At 45.7% G+C, this 16,165-nt stretch overlaps 1 protein-coding gene across 1 annotated transcript in view; it reads left to right on the top strand.

The window, feature by feature from the left end:
* Window positions 1-16,159, top strand: part of LOC109883931 (prickle-like protein 1) — a gene marked incomplete at its 3' end in the record, with an annotated part of 25,791 nt that extends 9,632 nt beyond the window's left edge. Inside the window, exons 3-5 of the mRNA XM_031821757.1 lie at window positions 9,675-9,788; window positions 11,702-11,839; window positions 16,121-16,159. Of these exons, the coding sequence (XP_031677617.1) occupies window positions 9,675-9,788; window positions 11,702-11,839; window positions 16,121-16,159 (291 nt within the window). The remainder of the gene's footprint in view (window positions 1-9,674; window positions 9,789-11,701; window positions 11,840-16,120) is intronic.
* Between the last annotated feature and the right edge of the window lie 6 nt (window positions 16,160-16,165).

Below are 16,165 nucleotides of genomic sequence, written 5' to 3' on the forward strand. Positions count from 1 at the left end.
CTATACATCCCATGGTTTAGAGTTCTGTTTCAGAGTGAGTCAGTCTAGGGCTAGGCTATACATCCCATGGTTTAGAGTTCTGTTTCAGAGTGAGTCAGTCTAGGGCTAGGCTACACATCCCATGGTTTAGAGTTTTGTTTCAGAGTGAGTCAGTCTAGGGCTAGACTATTACATCCCATGGTTTAGAGTTTTGTTTCAGAGTGAGTCAGTCTAGGGCTAGACTATACATCCCATGGTTTAGAGTTCTGTTTCAGAGTGAGTCAGTCTAGGGCTAGGCTATACATCCCATGGTTTAGAGTTCTGTTTCAGAGTGAGTCAGTCTAGGGCTAGACTATACATCCCATGGTTTAGAGTTCTGTTTCAGAGTGAGTCAGTCTAGGGCTAGACTATACATCCCATGGTTTAGAGTTCTGTTTCAGAGTGAGTCAGTCTAGGGCTAGACTATACATCCCATGGTTTAGAGTTCTGTTTCAGAGTGACTCAGTCTAGGGCTAGACTATACATCCCATGGTTTAGAGTTCTGTTTCAGAGTGAGTCAGTCTAGGGCTAGACTATACATCCCATGGTTTAGAGTTCTGTTTCAGAGTGAGTCAGTCTAGGGCTAGGCTATACATCCCATGGTTTAGAGTTCTGTTTCAGAGTGAGTCAGTCTAGGGCTAGACTATTACATCCCATGGTTTAGAGTTCTGTTTCAGAGTGAGTCAGTCTAGGGCTAGACTATACATCCCATGGTTTAGAGTTCTGTTTCAGAGTGACTCAGTCTAGGGCTAGACTATACATCCCATGGTTTAGAGTTCTGTTTCAGAGTGAGTCAGTCTAGGGCTAGACTATACATCCCATGGTTTAGAGTTCTGTTTCAGAGTGAGTCAGTCTAGGGCTAGGCTATACATCCCATGGTTTAGAGTTCTGTTTCAGAGTGAGTCAGTCTAGGGCTAGACTATTACATCCCATGGTTTAGAGTTCTGTTTCAGAGTGAGTCAGTCTAGGGCTAGACTATACATCCCATGGTTTAGAGTTCTGTTTCAGAGTGAGTCAGTCTAGGGCTAGACTATACATCCCATGGTTTAGAGTTCTGTTTCAGAGTGAGTCAGTCTAGGGCTAGACTATACATCCCATGGTTTAGAGTTCTGTTTCAGAGTGACTCAGTCTAGGGCTAGACTATACATCCCATGGTTTAGAGTTCTGTTTCAGAGTGAGTCAGTCTAGGGCTAGACTATACATCCCATGGTTTAGAGTTCTGTTTCAGAGTGAGTCAGTCTAGGGCTAGGCTATACATCCCATGGTTTAGAGTTCTGTTTCAGAGTGAGTCAGTCTAGGGCTAGACTATTACATCCCATGGTTTAGAGTTCTGTTTCAGAGTGAGTCAGTCTAGGGCTAGACTATACATCCCATGGTTTAGAGTTCTGTTTCAGAGTGACTCAGTCTAGGGCTAGACTATACATCCCATGGTTTAGAGTTCTGTTTCAGAGTGAGTCAGTCTAGGGCTAGACTATACATCCCATGGTTTAGAGTTCTGTTTCAGAGTGACTCAGTCTAGGGCTAGACTATACATCCCATGGTTTAGAGTTCTGTTTCAGAGTGAGTCAGTCTAGGGCTAGACTATACATCCCATGGTTTAGAGTTCTGTTTCAGAGTGAGTCAGTCTAGGGCTAGGCTATACATCCCATGGTTTAGAGTTCTGTTTCAGAGTGAGTCAGTCTAGGGCTAGACTATTACATCCCATGGTTTAGAGTTCTGTTTCAGAGTGAGTCAGTCTAGGGCTAGACTATACATCCCATGGTTTAGAGTTCTGTTTCAGAGTGACTCAGTCTAGGGCTAGACTATACATCCCATGGTTTAGAGTTCTGTTTCAGAGTGAGTCAGTCTAGGGCTAGACTATACATCCCATGGTTTAGAGTTCTGTTTCAGAGTGAGTCAGTCTAGGGCTAGGCTATACATCCCATGGTTTAGAGTTCTGTTTCAGAGTGAGTCAGTCTAGGGCTAGACTATTACATCCCATGGTTTAGAGTTCTGTTTCAGAGTGAGTCAGTCTAGGGCTAGACTATACATCCCATGGTTTAGAGTTCTGTTTCAGAGTGAGTCAGTCTAGGGCTAGACTATACATCCCATGGTTTAGAGTTCTGTTTCAGAGTGAGTCAGTCTAGGGCTAGACTATACATCCCATGGTTTAGAGTTCTGTTTCAGAGTGACTCAGTCTAGGGCTAGACTATACATCCCATGGTTTAGAGTTCTGTTTCAGAGTGAGTCAGTCTAGGGCTAGACTATACATCCCATGGTTTAGAGTTCTGTTTCAGAGTGAGTCAGTCTAGGGCTAGGCTATACATCCCATGGTTTAGAGTTCTGTTTCAGAGTGAGTCAGTCTAGGGCTAGACTATTACATCCCATGGTTTAGAGTTCTGTTTCAGAGTGAGTCAGTCTAGGGCTAGACTATACATCCCATGGTTTAGAGTTCTGTTTCAGAGTGACTCAGTCTAGGGCTAGACTATACATCCCATGGTTTAGAGTTCTGTTTCAGAGTGAGTCAGTCTAGGGCTAGACTATACATCCCATGGTTTAGAGTTCTGTTTCAGAGTGAGTCAGTCTAGGGCTAGGCTATACATCCCATGGTTTAGAGTTCTGTTTCAGAGTGAGTCAGTCTAGGGCTAGACTATACATCCCATGGTTTAGAGTTCTGTTTCAGAGTGACTCAGTCTAGGGCTAGACTATACATCCCATGGTTTAGAGTTCTGTTTCAGAGTGAGTCAGTCTAGGGCTAGACTATACATCCCATGGTTTAGAGTTCTGTTTCAGAGTGAGTCAGTCTAGGGCTAGACTATACATCCCATGGTTTAGAGTTCTGTTTCAGAGTGAGTCAGTCTAGGGCTAGACTATACATCCCATGGTTTAGAGTTCTGTTTCAGAGTGAGTCAGTCTAGGGCTAGACTATACATCCCATGGTTTAGAGTTCTGTTTCAGAGTGAGTCAGTCTAGGGCTAGACTATTACATCCCATGGTTTAGAGTTCTGTTTCAGAGTGAGTCAGTCTAGGGCTAGACTATACATCCCATGGTTTAGAGTTCTGTTTCAGAGTGAGTCAGTCTAGGGCTAGACTATACATCCCATGGATTAGAGTTCTGTTTCAGAGTGAGTCAGTCTAGGGCTAGACTATACATCCCATGGTTTAGAGTTCTGTTTCAGAGTGAGTCAGTCTAGGGCTAGACTATACATCCCATGGTTTAGAGTTCTGTTTCAGAGTGAGTCAGTCTAGGGCTAGACTATACATCCCATGGTTTAGAGTTCTGTTTCAGAGTGAGTCAGTCTAGGGCTAGACTATACATCCCATGGTTTAGAGTTCTGTTTCAGAGTGAGTCAGTCTAGGGCTAGGCTATACATCCCATGGTTTAGAGTTCTGTTTCAGAGTGAGTCAGTCTAGGGCTAGACTATACATCCCATGGTTTAGAGTTCTGTTTCAGAGTGAGTCAGTCTAGGGCTAGGCTATACATCCCATGGTTTAGAGTTCTGTTTCAGAGTGAGTCAGTCTAGGGCTAGACTATACATCCCATGGTTTAGAGTTCTGTTTCAGAGTGAGTCAGTCTAGGGCTAGACTATACATCCCATGGTTTAGAGTTCTGTTTCAGAGTGAGTCAGTCTAGGGCTAGACTATACATCCCATGGTTTAGAGTTCTGTTTCAGAGTGAGTCAGTCTAGGGCTAGACTATACATCCCATGGTTTAGAGTTCTGTTTCAGAGTGAGTCAGTCTAGGGCTAGACTATTACATCCCATGGTTTAGAGTTCTGTTTCAGAGTGAGTCAGTCTAGGGCTAGACTATACATCCCATGGTTTAGAGTTCTGTTTCAGAGTGAGTCAGTCTAGGGCTAGACTATACATCCCATGGTTTAGAGTTCTGTTTCAGAGTGAGTCAGTCTAGGGCTAGACTATTCATCCCATGGTTTAGAGTTCTGTTTCAGAGTGAGTCAGTCTAGGGCTAGACTATACATCCCATGGTTTAGAGTTCTGTTTCAGAGTGAGTCAGTCTAGGGCTAGACTATACATCCCATGGTTTAGAGTTCTGTTTCAGAGTGAGTCAGTCTAGGGCTAGGCTATACATCCCATGGATTAGAGTTCTGTTTCAGAGTGAGTCAGTCTAGGGCTAGACTATACATCCCATGGTTTAGAGTTCTGTTTCAGAGTGAGTCAGTCTAGGGCTAGGCTATACATCCCACGGTTTAGAGTTCTGTTTCAGAGTGAGTCAGTCTAGGGCTAGACTATACATCCCATGGTTTAGAGTTCTGTTTCAGAGTGAGTCAGTCTAGGGCTAGACTATACATCCCATGGTTTAGAGTTCTGTTTCAGAGTGAGTCAGTCTAGGGCTAGACTATACATCCCATGGTTTAGAGTTCTGTTTCAGAGTGAGTCAGTCTAGGGCTAGACTATACATCCCATGGTTTAGAGTTCTGTTTCAGAGTGAGTCAGTCTAGGGCTAGGCTATACATCCCATGGTTTAGAGTTCTGTTTCAGAGTGAGTCAGTCTAGGGCTAGACTATACATCCCATGGTTTAGAGTTCTGTTTCAGAGTGAGTCAGTCTAGGGCTAGGCTATACATCCCATGGTTTAGAGTTCTGTTTCAGAGTGAGTCAGTCTAGGGCTAGACTATACATCCCATGGTTTAGAGTTCTGTTTCAGAGTGAGTCAGTCTAGGGCTAGACTATACATCCCATGGTTTAGAGTTCTGTTTCAGAGTGAGTCAGTCTAGGGCTAGACTATACATCCCATGGTTTAGAGTTCTGTTTAAGAGTGAGTCAGTCTAGGGCTAGACTATACATCCCATGGTTTAGAGTTCTGTTTCAGAGTGAGTCAGTCTAGGGCTAGACTATACATCCCATGGTTTAGAGTTCTGTTTCAGAGTGAGTCAGTCTAGGGCTAGGCTATACATCCCATGGTTTAGAGTTCTGTTTCAGAGTGAGTCAGTCTAGGGCTAGGCTATACATCCCATGGTTTAGAGTTCTGTTTCAGAGTGAGTCAGTCTAGGGCTAGGCTATACATCCCATGGTTTAGAGTTCTGTTTCAGAGTGAGTCAGTCTAGGGCTAGGCTATACATCCCATGGTTTAGGGGTTCATAGTACTACCGTCCTATTACCTCTTGTTTTTGCTGGAATGTTGTTGAAATATATTTGTCTCAGTTGCTTCCCTCTATTTTCTCTGTTAAAACCAGTCGACTATTAAATCAAATCAAATCAAATTGTATTTGTCACATACACATGATTAGCAGATGTTAATGCGATTTTAGCGAAATGCTTGTGCTTCTAGTTCCGACAATGCAGTAATAACCAACAAGTAATCTAACCAAACAATTCCATAACAACTACCTTATACACACAAGTGTAAAGGGATAAAGAATATGTACATAAAGATATATGAATGAGTGATGGTACAGAACGGCATAGGCAAGATGCAGTAGATGGTATCGAGTACAGTGTATACATATGAGATGAGTAATGTAGGGTATGTAAACAAAGTGGCATAGTTTAAAGTGGCTAGTGATACATGTATTACATACAGATGGCAAGATGCAGTAGATGGTATAGAGTACAGTATATACATATGAGATGAGTAATGTAGGGTATGTAAACATTATATTAAGTGGCATTGTTTAAAGTGGCTAGTGATACATTTTTACATCAATTTCCATTATTAAAGTGGCTGGAGTTGAGTCAGTATGTTGGCAGCAGCCACTCAATGTTAGTAGTGGCTGTTTAACAGTCTGATGGCCTTGAGATAGAAGCTGTTTTTCAGTCTCTTGGACCCTGCTTTGATGCACCTGTACTGACCTCGCCTTCTGGATGATAGCGGAGTGAACAGGCAGTGGCTCGGGTGGTTGTTGTCCTTGATGATCTTTATGGCCTTCCTGTGACATCGGGTGGTGTAGGTGTCCTGGAGGGCAGGTAGTTTGCCCCCGGTGATGCGTTGTGCAGACCTCACTACCCTCGGGAGAGGCGGTGATACAGCCCGACAGGATGCTCTTGATTATGCATCTGTAGAAGTTTGTGAGTGCTTTTGGTGACAAGACAAATTTCTTCAGCCTCCTGAGGTTGAAGAGGTGCTGCTGAGCCTTCTTCACAACGCTGTCTGTGTGGGTAGACCAATTCAGTTTGTTCGTGATGTGTACGCCGAGGAACTTAAAACTTACTACCCTCTCCACTACTGTCCCGACGATGTGGATAGGGGGGTGCTCCCTCTGCTGTTTCTTGAAGTCCACGATCATCTCCACACATCATCCCCACACTCCAAGGGCCCTCACCTCCTCCCAGATGTTGTTACCTACCCTCACCACCTGGGGGTGGCCCGTCAGGAAGTCCAGGACCCAGTTGCACAGAGCGGGGTTGAGACCCAGGGTCTTGAGCTTGATGACGAGTTTGGAGGGTACTATGGTGTTAAATGCTGAGCTGTAGTCGATGAACAGCATTCTCACGTAGGTATTCCTCTTGTCCAGATGGGTTAGTGTGCAGTGTGGTTGCGATTGCGTCGTCTATGGACCTATTGGGGCGGTAAGCAAATTGGAGTGGGTCTAGGGTGTCAGGTAGGGTGGAGGTGATATGGTCCTTGACTAGTCTCTCAAAGAACTGTGAGTGCTACGGGCGGTAGTCGTTTAGCTTTCTTGGGAACAGGAACAATGGTTGACCTCTTGAAGCATGTCTTGAAGCAGACTGGGATAAGAATTGATTGAATATGTCCGTAAACACACCAGCCAGCTGGTCTGCGCATGCTCTGAGGATGCAGCTGGGGATGCCGTCTGGGCCTGCAGCCTTGCGAGGGTTAACACGTTTAAATGTTTTACTCACTTCGGCTGCAGTGAAGGAGAGTCCGCAGGTTTTGGTAGCGGGCCGTGTCAGTGGCACTGTATTGTCCTCAAAGCGAGCAAAGAAGTTATTTAGTCTGTCTGGAAGCAAGACATCCTGGTCCGCGACGGGGCTGGTTTTCTTTTTGTAATCCGTGATTGACTGTAGACCCTGCCACATACCTCTTGTGTCTGAGCCGTTGAATTGCAACTCTAGTTTGTCTCTATACTAATGCTTAGCTTGTTTGATTGCCTTGCGGAGGGAATAGCTACACTGTTCGGTCATGTTTCCGGTCACCTTGCCCTGGTTAAAAGCAGTGGTTCGCGCTTTCAGTTTCGTGCGAATGCTGCCATCAATCCATGGTTTCTGGTTTGGGAATGTTTTAATAGTTGCTGTGGGTACGACATCGCCGATGCACTTTCTAATGAACTCGCTCACCGAATCAGCTTATTCGTCAATGTTGTTGTTGGACGCAATGCGGAACATATCCCAGTCCAGGTGATCGAAGCAATCTTGAAGCGTGGAATCAGATTGGTCGGACCAGCGTTGAACAGACCTGAGCGCGGGATCTTCCTGTTTTAGTTTCTGTCTATAGGCTGGAAGCAACAAAATAGAGTCGTGGTCAGCTTTTCTGGAAGGAGGGCGGGGGAGGGCCTTATATGCGTTGCGGAAGTTAGAATAACAATGATCCAGGGTTTTACCAGCCCTGGTTGCACAATCGATATGCTGATAGAATTTAGGGAGTCTTGTTCTCAGATTAGCCTTGTTAAAATCCCCAGCTACAATGAATTCAGCCTCAGGATATGTGGTTTCCAGTTTACATAGAGTCAAATAAAGTTTGTTCAGGGCCATCGAAGTGTCTGCTTGGGGGGGAATATATATGGCTGTCATTATAATCAAAGAGAATTCTCTTGGTAGATAATGCTGTCGACATTTGATTGTGAGGAATTCTAAGTCAGGTGAACAGAAGGACTTGAGTTCCTGTATGTTGTTATGATCACACCACATCTCGTTAATCATAAGGAATACCCATCCGCCCCTCTTCTTACCAGAAAGATGCTTGTTTCTATCAGCGCGATGTGTGAAGAAACCAGCTGGCTGCACCGACTCCGATAGCGTCACTCGAGTGAGCCATGTTTCCGTGAAGCAAAGAACGTTACAGTCTCTGATGTCTCTCTGGAGTGCTACCCTTGCTCGGATTTCATCAACCTTGTTGTCAAGAGACTGGACATTAGTGAGTAGTATGCTAGGGAGTGGTGCGCGATGTGCCCGTCTCCGGAGCCTGACCAGAAGACCGCTTCGTTTGCCCCTTTTACGGTGACGTTGTTTAGGTTCGCTACACTCGCATTAACATCTGCTAACCATGTGTATGTGACAAATAAAATGTGATTTGATTTGATTTGATCCATTGTCCTGGGTGGTGGGCAAAACACAGGATCCGCTTCGGGAAAGTCGTATTCCTGGTCATAATGATGTTGAGTTGACGTTGCTCTTATCCTCCCGACTGTATGTAATGAAACCTAAGATGACCTGGCGTACCAATGTAAGAAATAACAAGTAAAAAAACAAAATACTGCATCATTTCCTAGGAACGCGAAGCGAGGCGGCCATCTCTGTCGGCGCCGGAAGTCTATTAAGTCCCAATGTGGCATCAGCTATACATTCTTACAAAAAAGGTTCCAAAACAGTTCTACAGCTGCCCCCATGGGAGAACCCCTTTTGGTTCCAGGTAGGTTCCATCCTTAGAAGAAACTTTTTCGGTTCCAGTTTGAACTTTTTCGAGTTCCATGTAGAAGAGGGTTCTACATGGAACTCAAAAGGGTTCAAAGGATCATCCTACGGGGACACCCGAAGAAACCAAGGTGCTGTGTAGAACCTAAAAGGGTTCTAAGAGTGTACAAGCTATTTTAAATACATGTTCACATCCTGTTTCAGTTAGTGCAGTAACATGCAACCTCAGCAGATCGTTACTGTGGCCTGTTAGCCTGTGGGGCTAGAGTGGTTGAGAGTGTTTTATGCCTCCTTCCTAGTGATGCTGACTGTGTGGCTGTAGCATCATTAACACTGGCTGCTTTCTTTACAGTTCAGCTCCGACTGCAAACGGGGCTGGCCTCTGACTCCAGGCTATGTGGCACTTTCCCAAAGCTCTCTCTCTCTTTCCCAAAAGCTCTTCTCTCTCTCTCTCTCTCTCTCTCTCGCTCTTCCTTCTATCTCTCCCCCACCCTCTCATTAACCATGAGCACACATGGAAGTAATGAAGGTCTGAAATCAACAGGAGGCCTCCCAAGCCAAATACCTTGTTTTTGTAACCTTACCCCCCCACCACCACCCAGTCCCCCTTGTTTCCCAGCCCTTCACTCTCTACACCTCTAGAATGTGTGGAGGCAAAACAGGGTCTTCATATTCATAGATAGTCATGAACTCATGGTGGAGAGATGGAAACATTCATCAAGAAAAGGTAGTTGGTTGGTGGGATAACTATTGTAAAAATGGTCAATCAGTCAACGGAAGCACCAGTCTTGTATGAACTGTGACCTGAGTGATTTTCCACTGACTGACTGTGACTGACTGACTGACCCTGGCCTTTGTTGGCATATCATGGTGGATCTGGCCCGAACAAAGCTCTTTAAGCAGCTGTGATTGTGCTCTTGTCCTGGAGCCCAGTGGGGTATTTATGATGCAGGGCAGTACAGATCCTGGAGGTATGCCTGGTGTTTTAGGGTGAGCATCACCCTCCAACTGAACTACTAAACCATTAAGACCAACCAGGAACATGTGTGATTGAAGGTGGATTTGCAGTATGACAGAACTAAGACTGTTCTAACCATTCCCTCCGTCCCCCCGTCCCTCCGTCCCCAGGTACAGCAGTATTTCTCCTGTCTTCCAGAGGACAAGGTCCCCTACGTCAACAGTCCTGGAGAGAAACACAGGATCAGACAGCTGCTCTACCAGCTGCCCCCTCACGACAATGAGGTAAGAACTGAACCCAGGACAGAGAGTTAATCTACTGGATCTACTCTACCAGCTGCCGCCTCATGACAATGAGGTAAGAACTGAACCCAGGACAGAGAGTTAATCTACTGGGTCTACTCTACCAGCTGCCCCCTCATGACAATGAGGTAAGAACTGAACCCAGGACAGAGAGTTAATCTACTGGGTCTACTCTACCAGCTGCCCCCTCATGACAATGAGGTAAGAACTGAACCCAGGACAGAGAGTTAATCTACTGGGTCTACTCTACCAGCTGCCCCCTCATGACAATGAGGTAAGAACTGAACCCAGGACAGAGAGTTAATCTACTGGGTCTACTGTACCAGCTGCCCCCTCATGACAATGAGGTAAGAACTGAACCCAGGACAGAGAGTTAATCTACTAGTTCTGTATTCACATAGTCTCGGTTAACCCAGAACTAAAGTCTCAGGTAATGGGTCAGCTGCTTGATTAGGTTCTGGGTCCATAAGTGTTAAGAGAAGGAATTAAGAGATGCTAGAATGAGGAACGGAACCGGAACGAGGAGCTCCACCCTCTCTCTGTGCAAGTTACGGGTTGAATGTCCCCTCCCCTTCCAAATTCGAAGGATGCTAACACCTGCAAAATCGTGATTAGTCCGAATAACCTGCGAAACACCTATTGCTGCTCGTTATCCCACAGATCACATTCCAATTCCAACAGATTCTACGGTACCAGTTCAATTTACATACATCTGTCCATGAGAGATTAGTATTCACAAAGCGGATCAGGTATTCACAAACCTGATCCTAGACACTCTTTGTGAATACAGGCCCTGGTCCCAGATCTGAATGTGCTTCACCCAGACAGTGATAGTCAGCGGAGATGGCTTTAACCACACAGATCTGGGATCAGGCCAGGTTAATGCTAACTAAAGAATTTCACCTCGTCACAGTGGAGGTATTCTAGTAAAGACAAACCACTCACATCGGCTACTAGGATCACCATAGTAACATATGGTGCATAACTGCATTTAAACACAACCGGATCCTTGTAATGTCTTTCTAGATTGTAAACCAGCACTCCTTGGACCCACATTGTAAACTACGCCTTTAGTCAGCACAGTTTACACTGGGAGATGTGCAGAGGGGCTATGTGAGGCTATCACAGAGGGCATCTTTGACTGCTCTGCTCCAGTCCTGTAGGTGGGCAGGCGTTTGTTCCTTGGAACAATAAAGCGTCTGACTGAGTGACTTTATGATGTTTGCTGCCAGGCTCAGAGCAGAGCGGCATACTGCAGCAGGGGAGAAGGGGAGATTCCAGGCATAGCTGTGGTTTACAAGGCCTCCGTAAAGTAGGGCACACACACACACACACACACCAGAGAACGTTTAGAGAGCGGCGCTCCGAGGGCTCTCGTTGTGTACCAGCGTTGTTTGCTGTGTTAGGGAACCACAAAGCCCATTGTTGGTTGTTAGTCTTCCGCTCGTTTTTATTTATCTGTGTGGTAATTGTCTGCTCTAAACATCAGGCTTGATGTGTGCACGTTCATGCCAACCTTGGGGTGAGCCTCCAGTGGAAGAACATGTGTTCTTCCATAACATAACCATAAAATACATCTGTTGTGGAAGCAGTGAGGGTTTAGGTTTTATCTGTTGCGTAAAATCTGAGTTGGTGTTATTTCTCTCTCTCTTTTCTCTCTCTTTCTTCTTCTCTCTCTTTTCTCTCTCTTTCTTCTCTCTTTCTCTCTCTCTCTTCTCTCTCTCTCTCTCCCCCTCCCTCTCTCTCTCTCTCTCTCTCTCTTTCCCCCTCCCTCTCTCTCTTTCTTCTCTCTCTCTCTTCTCTCTCTCTCTCTCTCCCCATCCCTCTCTCTCTCTCTCTCTCTCTCCCCCCTCCCTCTCTCTCTCCCTCTCTCTCTCTTCCCCCCCTCCTCCCAGGTACGGTACTGCCACTCTCTCAGTGAGGAGGAGAAGAGGGAGCTCCACATGTTCAGTGTCCAGAGAAAGAGAGAGGCTCTGGGGAGAGGAACCCCCAGGATGCTCCCCCGAGCCCTGCAACACACCCTCTGTGAACATGTATGTTCACATACACACACACACACGTTCGTACACATGCACACCCACCCACACTGCGAGTACAAACTCTATCGATATCTTATAAAACATTTCGATACAAGTCTGGGAGGCGAGTAAGAAAATCTCTCCCAAATGACGTTAAAGCCAGTAAATATGTCTCTCCCTTCCTCATTACATGTCAATCCTATAAAGACCTGCTTCTCCCTCCTGAAGCTCTTCCTGTAGGCAGAGCAGCAATCCTATATAGAGCTGCTTCTCCCTCCTGAAGCTCTTCCTGTAGGCAGAGCAGCAATCCTATATAGAGCTGCTTCTCCCTCCTGAAGCTCTTCTTGCTAGGCAGAGCAGCAATCCTATAAAGACCTGCTTCTCCCTCCTGAAGCTCTTCCTGTAGGCAGAGCAGCAATCCTATAAAGAGCTGCTTCTCCCTCCTGAAGCTCATCCTGCTAGGCAGAGCAGCAATCCTATATAGAGCTGCTTCTCCCTCCTGAAGCTCTTCCTGCTAGGCAGAGTAGCAATCCTATAAAGACCTGCTTCTCCCTCCTGAAGCTCTTCCTGCTAGGCAGAGCAGCAATCCTATATAGAGCTGCTTCTCCCTCCTGAAGCTCTTCCTGCTAGGCAGAGCAGCAATCCTATAAAGAGCTGCTTCTCCCTCCTGAAGCTCATCCTGCTAGGCAGAGCAGCAATCCTATATAGAGCTGCTTCTCCCTCCTGAAGCTCTTCCTGCTAGGCAGAGCAGCAATCCTATATAGAGCTGCTTCTCCCTCCTGAAGCTCATCCTGCTAGGCAGAGCAGCAATCCTATAAAGAGCTGCTTCTCCCTCCTGAAGCTCATCCTGCTAGGCAGAGCAGCAATCCTATAAATAGCTGCTTCTCCCTCCTGAAGCTCTTCCTGCTAGGCAGAGCAGCAATCCTATAAAGAGCTGCTTCTCCCTCCTGAAGCTCTTCCTGCTAGGCAGAGCAGGAAACGACAACAAGCTAACAACACAGGGCAGTACATTAGTTGTTTATTTCAAGACTTACCGACCCCCTTTGGCCTCGCTCTGTTCTATTCTAAAATGTGTATGCGTCCCAAATGGCATCCTATTCACTACATAGTGCACTTCTTTTGACCAGGGCCCAGAGGGAAGTAGTGCACGATGTAGGGACTAGGGTGCCATTTGGGACCCTAAAGCTCCAGTGATAATGTGAGGATTTAATCAAGGGCAGAGTCTGTCTCATTAACAACTAACCCACTCAGAGGGAGCAGAGAGGAGGAAGTGTGGACATTAGGAGCTCATGCTCAACCCGAGCGTGGAAGTTATTCCAGGAAAAAGAATGGGCCCAAATTCCTGCAGTCAAAAATAACTGTTAACAAGGTGTTGCGTTCATTTCAACTGTACCACTGGTCAGCAGGCACCCGTTAACCCAGTGCTCTACAGACTGTACAATAAACTCTCTCTTTCTCTCTCTCCCTCCCTCTCAATTCAATGGGCTTTTTTTTGGCATGGGAAACACATGTTTATATTGCCAAAGCTTGTGAATAGAATTGATCACAGTTTGGCTTGTTGAAAGCCTTCAGATCCTGTTTAAAGAGACTTAGTGTTGTACAATAGATTTTGTTCCAGCTTGTGAAATGTAATGGTCATAGTTTGGCATTAAAAACTCATTTAGAAGCAGCATCCCATAAGTCCTTTCTGATCACTGTGGACTAGTGACCACATACCATAAGTCCTTTCTGATCACTGTGGACTAGTGACCACATCCCATAAGTCCTTTCTGATCACTGTGGACTAGTGACCACATACCATAAGTCCTTTCTGATCACTGTGGACTAGTGACCACATCCCATAAGTCCTTTCTGATCACTGTGGACTCGTGACCACATACCATAAGTCCTTTCTGATCACTGTGGACTAGTGACCACATCCCATAAGTCCTTTCTGATCACTGTGGACTCGTGACCACATCCCATAAGTCCTTTCTGATCACTGTGGACTAGTGACCACATACCATAAGTCCTTTCTGATCACTGTGGACTAGTGACCACATCCCATAAGTCCTTTCTGATCACTGTGGACTAGTGACCACATCCCATAAGTCCTTTCTGATCACTGTGGACTAGTGACCACATACCATAAGTCCTTTCTGATCACTGTGGACTAGTGACCACATCCCATAAGTCCTTTCTGATCACTGTGGACTCGTGACCACATCCCATAAGTCCTTTCTGATCACTGTGGACTAGTGACCACATCCCATAAGTCCTTTCTGATCACTGTGGACTAGTGACCACATCCCATAAGTCCTTTCTGATCACTGTGGACTAGTGACCACATCCCATAAGTCCTTTCTGATCACTGTGGACTAGTGACCACATCCCATAAGTCCTTTCTGATCACTGTGGACTAGTGACCACATCCCATAAATCCTTTCTGATAACTGTGGACTAGTGACCACATACCATAAATCCTTTCTGATCACTGTGGACTAGTGACCACATACCATAAGTCCTTTCTGATCACTGTGGACTAGTGACCACATCCCATAAGTCCTTTCTGATCACTGTGGACTAGTGACCACATCCCATAAGTCCTTTCTGATCACTGTGGACTAGTGACCACATCCCATAAGTCCTTTCTGATCACTGTGGACTAGTGACCACATCCCATAAGTCCTTTCTGATCACTGTGGACTAGTGACCACATCCCATAAGTCCTTTCTGATCACTGTGGACTCGTGACCACATACCATAAGTCCTTTCTGATCACTGTGGACTAGTGACCACATACCATAAGTCCTTTCTGATAACTGTGGACTAGTGACCACATACCATAAGTCCTTTCTGATCACTGTGGACTAGTGACCACATCCTATGAGACTAGTGACCACATCCTATGAGACTAGTGACCACATCGTATTAGACTAGTGACCACATCCTATTAGACTAGTGACCACATCGTATTAGACTAGTGACCACATCCTATTAGACTAGTGACCACATCCTATTAGACTAGTGACCACATCCTATTAGACTAGTGACCACATCCTATTAGACTAGTGACCACATCCTATTAGACTAGTGACCACATCCTATGAGACTAGTGACCACATCCTATGAGACTAGTGACCACATCCTATGAGACTAGTGACCACATCGTATTAGACTAGTGACCACATCCTATTAGACTAGTGACCACATCCTATTAGACTAGTGACCACATCCTATTAGACTAGTGACCACATCATATTAGACTAGTGACCACATCCTATTAGACTAGTGACTGGCATGTTGTAAAGGCATGGCTGGTTTGAGTGACTGAGTACTGGCATGTTGGAATACTACCCATACAGACAGAGACAGAGAGAGAGAGAGAGACAGAAAGAGAGAGAGGAGACATAGACAGAAAGACATAGAGAGAGCGACAGACAGACAGAGAGAGAGGCATAGACATAGACCAGAGAGACAGAAAGAGAGAGAGACATAGACATAGACAGAAAGACAGAGAGAGAGAGAGAGAGCGACAGACAGAGATAGAAAGAGAGAAAGAGCGAGAGAGAGAGAGAGAGACATAGACAGAGAGACATAGAAAGAGAGAGCGAGAGAGAGAGAAAGAAAGCACGACAGAGAGAGAGGAGCGGAGAGAGAGAGAGCGACAGACAGAGAGATAGAAAGAGCGAGAGAGAGAGAGAGAGAGAGAGAGGAGAGAGAGAGAGAGAGAGAGAGAGAGAGGAGGAGAGAGAGAGGAGAGAGAGAAAGAGAGCACGACAGAGAGAGAGAGAGAGAGAGAGACTCACAAAGCGGCGTAGCTTTGTCCAGAGCTGTAGTTTTGATTGCTGGACCTTCAGGGGACACGACACCCCAGTTTCCAAGGCGATGGTGGCTTGGTAATAATGGACAACAGCTGTGGTGTCCTGTGGTCCTAGTGCTCACACCTGGGTTCAAATAGTATTTGAAATCATTTCAAATACTTTAGCCTGGCTTGATTGAGCTAGCCTAGCACAATGGGACACTGCCCATCTGTCATTCTAGGCAGGTTAAAGCAAGCAATTAAAGTATTTGAAAGATTTCTAATAGTATTTGAACCCAGGTCTGGCAGTAGTTATTTAAAGACTGATGACTGTATGTTCAGACATGCTCTGGTGAGCTTTCTGGAATCATACAATCTGAAGGGACGAGACTATATTATAGTGTTTGTACAGTGTATGTACAGAAACAAAAACACATGACAAAGGACTCATTCCTTGGTGTTTTGTGTGGACTGATACCCCATCGTTCTCCATATAAACATGTTGTTTTATCCAGTGTGGTGAGGGCATTAGTGGAGGAGAGTTGGCCATCTTTGCATCG

The sequence above is a fragment of the Oncorhynchus kisutch genome, unplaced genomic scaffold (genome assembly GCF_002021735.2).
Source record: "Oncorhynchus kisutch isolate 150728-3 unplaced genomic scaffold, Okis_V2 scaffold4013, whole genome shotgun sequence".
Classification (NCBI taxonomy): Eukaryota; Metazoa; Chordata; class Actinopteri; order Salmoniformes; family Salmonidae; genus Oncorhynchus; species Oncorhynchus kisutch.